The sequence below is a fragment of the Saccoglossus kowalevskii genome, chromosome 13, assembly GCF_978046115.1.
Source record: "Saccoglossus kowalevskii chromosome 13, keSacKowa6.1, whole genome shotgun sequence".
NCBI classification, from domain to species: Eukaryota; Metazoa; Hemichordata; class Enteropneusta; family Harrimaniidae; genus Saccoglossus; species Saccoglossus kowalevskii.
The window spans coordinates 26,350,903-26,355,757 of record NC_140653.1 but is presented as its reverse complement, the minus strand read 5'-3'; the positions used below and the strand labels follow the sequence as shown (position 1 = coordinate 26,355,757).

General features: G+C 40.5%; 1 protein-coding gene across 1 annotated transcript; it reads right to left on the bottom strand.

Annotated features, from left to right (window-relative positions):
• Positions 1 to 2,695: 2,695 nt before the first annotated feature.
• On the bottom strand, positions 2,696 to 4,390 carry foxB1 (forkhead box B1). The gene has a single exon (NM_001164963.1). It carries the CDS (start codon positions 4,021 to 4,023, stop codon positions 3,049 to 3,051), a length of 975 nt encoding a protein of 324 aa, NP_001158435.1. The 5' UTR covers positions 4,024 to 4,390; the 3' UTR covers positions 2,696 to 3,048.
• Positions 4,391 to 4,855: the final 465 nt, after the last annotated feature.

The window sequence follows — 4,855 nt, the reverse complement described above, 5'->3', positions numbered from 1 at the left end:
CAGTTGTGAAATCGGTCATATGGCACATCATATAGACCACTATGACAGTGTCAGAAACGGGTTTTATGGCTCTGTTTCGCCAGAAAATTGAACAGATGAACGGGGGGCTGTCGCTCGGCCTTGGTTTTACATTCGAATACAACGGTCGTCTTTAACGTTCCCTGTTCATTGCGTTGTGACGTAGCCGGACACCCAGAAACCATTACATCGGCTCCGTGCCTATAGATCGCCTTAAAACGATTTGTACAGTTGACTGTTAGCCAATATCGACCAAGAAAACCACAGATACAATTGATTTTTTTTCTTTGGTCGAGGTTCCCGCAGTGTCCAAATTTGTTTCGGTATCGCCCGATCTACGTCACAACAAATATGGCTGTGCGTTTACCTTTCAATGGAAATTGAACTACAGCATGAACGTGATACACTAGATCGCTATTACGAAATCGCCACTGGCGCAAGGGTCGCCGAGAAATGCCCCAATGCAACCCCAACAACTTATTGCAGTGTAGCAAAGACAGCTTTTCTTTTAATTCTGACGATTTACCTGTGAGCACAACGTCCTTTTCTAATTGCAGTGATAAAAAAACCGGGGCGTAATTGAGCGAATTCGCACGTAAAATGTAATGACAGAAAAATTACCGGCCAATTACTCGTAGTGGGAATCTGTCCCAAATTCACCTGTCTTACTGACCGTTTAAAAAAATTAAATAATCCCTAAAACGTAATTTGCAGTTCGTTTAAAAATTCTTTAAACATTATCTGATTTAGCAGGCTTGCTATTATGGGGCCATGTTTGGAGAGTTTTGTGGGTACCAAGTCCGGGGGCCAAGTAGATAGCAATTTGATTGAGATGCTTTATAATCGATTTGAAGAAGAGATAGCCCACAACAATTATGGAAACACCAACAACAATAGCAATATTTTTTTTTAGATTTTGAAAGCCGTGTAGAGGATTGCTGTAGTTGATATTTTATACAAAATATCAGAACATTGAACCTGACCTTGCATACGTACGTACGGATTTCATCACCTGTTTTACTATAACTACTCTACTAGTTTTTTTTTTGTTTTTTTTTTTTATGATTGGAATATCAGATCACCTAGGAAACCAGTTAGTTTATTCAAACGGTGTTGCATAATTCGTAATTTCAGTTCTCTGTTTAGTAATTGGTGTGGAATTTTCTACAACTGAATCTAATAGAATCGATTTTCTAATACGTGTTCGTGTCATACAAATCCTCTGACTGCAGTGTTTTCCAAATAATATTCTTACTAACACGTGTAGTGCATACAGTGTTAAGCCGTATGTATCGTGGCTATATGATACCCGTTTGTTTTTAAATGAACAATTATAAAAAAAATCTTTCTCAGATTTTTAATTCCCAGCAAATACCTTCAATAAATATATTTTTTAGTCCCCAATAACGATGCACGCAAACCAATACCGGGGTCACATTTCCGCAGCTTAACTTGGTATGATGGCTCCACAATAAATTAAAATTGTTATATTTACTTACAGAAAATCTTTTTACAGAAAAAAAATGGCGAAAACAAACTTGGGTCAATAAATAATTGTTTATAAAATCCTAAAATGAAAATCCGATGAAATCGTGTGTATTTTGAAATGTAATCGCGATACTAGTAGTGTAATTGTGAGCTTATAATGACACCAACTATTTCGACCCATCTCTTTCCTAAATACAGACATATCACTATTTTTGTTAACCTTTCGTGTTATGTTGATTTGAAATGGTAGGCAGTAACCACAACTTAATTTATCCATGAATCCAAATGTCAATATCTCCGGCTCTTCAAGAACCAGAGATATCCCGCAAAACTGAATAAACCCAGGGGCATATGGCACGACGGTAGTCTTCGGGAATAAATAAAATAATACTAATAATTAACTCAAAACAGCATAATGTCGAATTTCAATAGCATGATCATGGCATGTTTTATTGGTGAAGTTTCATCAATGACAGTTTAGTGTGTGAGACGTCCATGATGTGTGTATGTATACATTGATGACAGTGTCAAACAACGATTTCGGAATAACAACAAAATTTGAAATTGAAATTAATATTGTTATCATCACTATAATAGCTCACATATCATAAATGTGTCTATGACCAAATTCTCGTCATCAAATTCAAAAGAAAGGAAATCAAACACTTTTCTTTCTTTTTTTTCGAAGAGAAAACGAAACAAACAAAACAAGATTAAACATGACTTAGTTTACGGAGTAGTTCACGTAGGCTTATTGCTGAATATCTTCAGTCCACGCGTTGTACCGTGGGACGTAAATTGAAGTTTAATAATGTCACAAGAGTCTGAGTGGATATGTTCCGTAATTCCTACAACCGCCATTCATTCATCCAAACCTCACCCTCTAACGTCATGCACCAACCAACATATTGCGTCGTTTTAGTTCCCGTTTTTTAAAACAAAAAAAAAAGACAAAAAAAAAAACGGTTTTAGGTGTGAATACCAGAACAGTAAAAGTACCAGACAAGCCGTATAGTTGCGAACTACTATCTGCACTAACTTGTTTGCGTCAGCTTGTACGTTTCTTTGTAAACAAATACTAAACATTGTATTTAATAGTGCCAGTCGCTTCCTGATTCAGTTCGACCGGGTGCTAGTCGAATCATAATAAACCCATTCGTCTTCTCAGGAAACATACTAAAACTACAAATGAGAAATATGTACAATGTCTTTAATTTATCCCGCAGTATTTTGGATCAGTTTTTTTTCTCCGCTAAAAGCTACGTTTAGCTAAAACTTCGTCGCTATACGTTCAGTACCGGTCCTCTTTCGCCACGCAAAGGATTTTTCCCATGTAACTTACTTGTTACAGTCGAATAGGCAACTCAATGCTAAATGTTTGTTTTATAATAGTTTAACTTGACGGTAATTATAATAAAATGTTTATTTGTTAACGTGGTATGTATAGATAAACAACCACGAAAAAGAAATATACATATCTGTATACAAAGATACCATTCTCAGGTGATCGTTGACGTTTTTTTTTAGCTAACTGGGGGAACGTCAATGATGATTCAGCGTTGACATCAACGTGCTGGTAAGAGTTCGATTTTGGCTACTCACGTGTCCGTGGTGCACTGCGTGATGGTGATGGTGGTGGTGTGCTTGTGGTGCGGCTTGCACTAGAGTTCCAGTGTGTGAGTGCGCGGGGACGGGGTGTTGCGTAGGTAGCGGTCCCACGTTTTGAAGCGTTGGTTTCATGGGTAATGACAACGTCGGCGTCTGTCCGAATGGTGGCTTCAGTGCAGAACACGCAGAATTAAACTGGCTAGGGTAGTCGCTGTTGGTGTGACTGATTTGGCATGTATCGATGTTGCTGCAGTTACTATAGGCAGAACCGGGCCACGATGTGCCGTTCGGAAGCGCTGGGAATCCGCCCATCGTGATTGGTGGCACGAGCGGCTGGTTCGAAAGCATCGTAGGTCCCTTATAATCTGGAGCCATAATATTCTCGATCGTGAACGGCTGCTTAAACGCGGTGGCGTTAATATTTGGGTAGCCCTGTATGTGGGATCCCGGCGCCAACGCCGACAATCGTATTTTGGCTTGTTCTTGGAAAAATAGTGATGGGTCGGCGGGTTTCATCGGTATCTGTTCGGCAGCAAGAGCTGACTGTATCTGCGCAAACTGCTGTGCAAGGTGGGGCGATTTGAATCGCTTCCGTCGCCTCAGAAAGCTACCGTTCTCAAACATGTCACCACAAAAAGGATGCAGTGCCCAATAGCTACCTTTCCCAGGTCGATCAGGCCGTCGAGGTATCTTAATGAAACAGTCATTGAACGACAAATTGTGTCTGAGTGAGTTCTGCCATCTCTGGGTGTTCTTACGGTAGAATGGAAAACGGTCCATTATAAACTTGTATATATCGCTCAGAGGTAGCATTTTCTCCGTCGAGCTCTGAATTGCCATGGCAGTCAACGCGATGTAGGAATACGGTGGCTTTGCCTCGCTGTAGCTATTACGTCCTGGTCGCGGCATGGTCAATTGTTTTCGCTATCAATTGATTCCTTACTTCAGTTCAAATCACGTAGTACAGTCATGTGTTCACGATATGTATACTAGATATAGTAAAATACCTACTGCTGGTGCTGCCTCGCGTACTGTAGGCTGATAGCTGCTGCTGCTGATAGCCGTATGTCCGATTACGCACCGGTCGGTTCTTTTGGGCTGCACAATTCACAAATAGCTGCCGTTTCGTTTCGCTGTAGTTAGGCGGCGAATACGACTGTTCTCAGGACTGTTGGTTTATGACCACTTCAGCTCAGGTCGGGGCTATCGAGATAACTGCTCGATTGAATGCGAGGCTCCGTTCGCGTTTGCTATTGTTAGGTAAAGTGGGAACTCTGTGTGTGGAAACAGACACTGGTTGTGTTGACATATGTACGGCCCCCTATAGTGAGTTTTATTAATGCGAATGGGCCTCATTACCGAATGCCAATCACGCGGGGAGGCGTTAATCGGCGTTGATTCGCACCTTTTCACTGGACGAGGTAAAAAATAAATAAAAGATATGCAATTCAAATAGTTTGCACACAAATGAGACGGGAATATTTATTGAGACCGACACAGGCTTGGGTGAGGGAGGACGAACGGAGGGGGCTGTCTCTTCTCGCACGAACTTATTCTATCGATTTACATTGCCGAGGGTTAGGCATACTAACTGTATTAGACGCACTCTTGTAATATGGTAACACGGAACGAGGCTTTTTTTTTTTTTTTTTACACAACATTGTCCCGGCTTCTTGTATTTCCCATGTCGGGGAGTCTAATGACAATTTTTTTTAAATATTTTTATAAAAAAGTCGCCTTC

What these genes read in the sequence shown, in the direction of transcription:
- foxB1 (NM_001164963.1), bottom strand. Translation starts at nt 4,023, where the DNA reads ATGCCGCGACCAGGACGTAATAGCTACAGCGAGGCAAAGCCACCGTAT.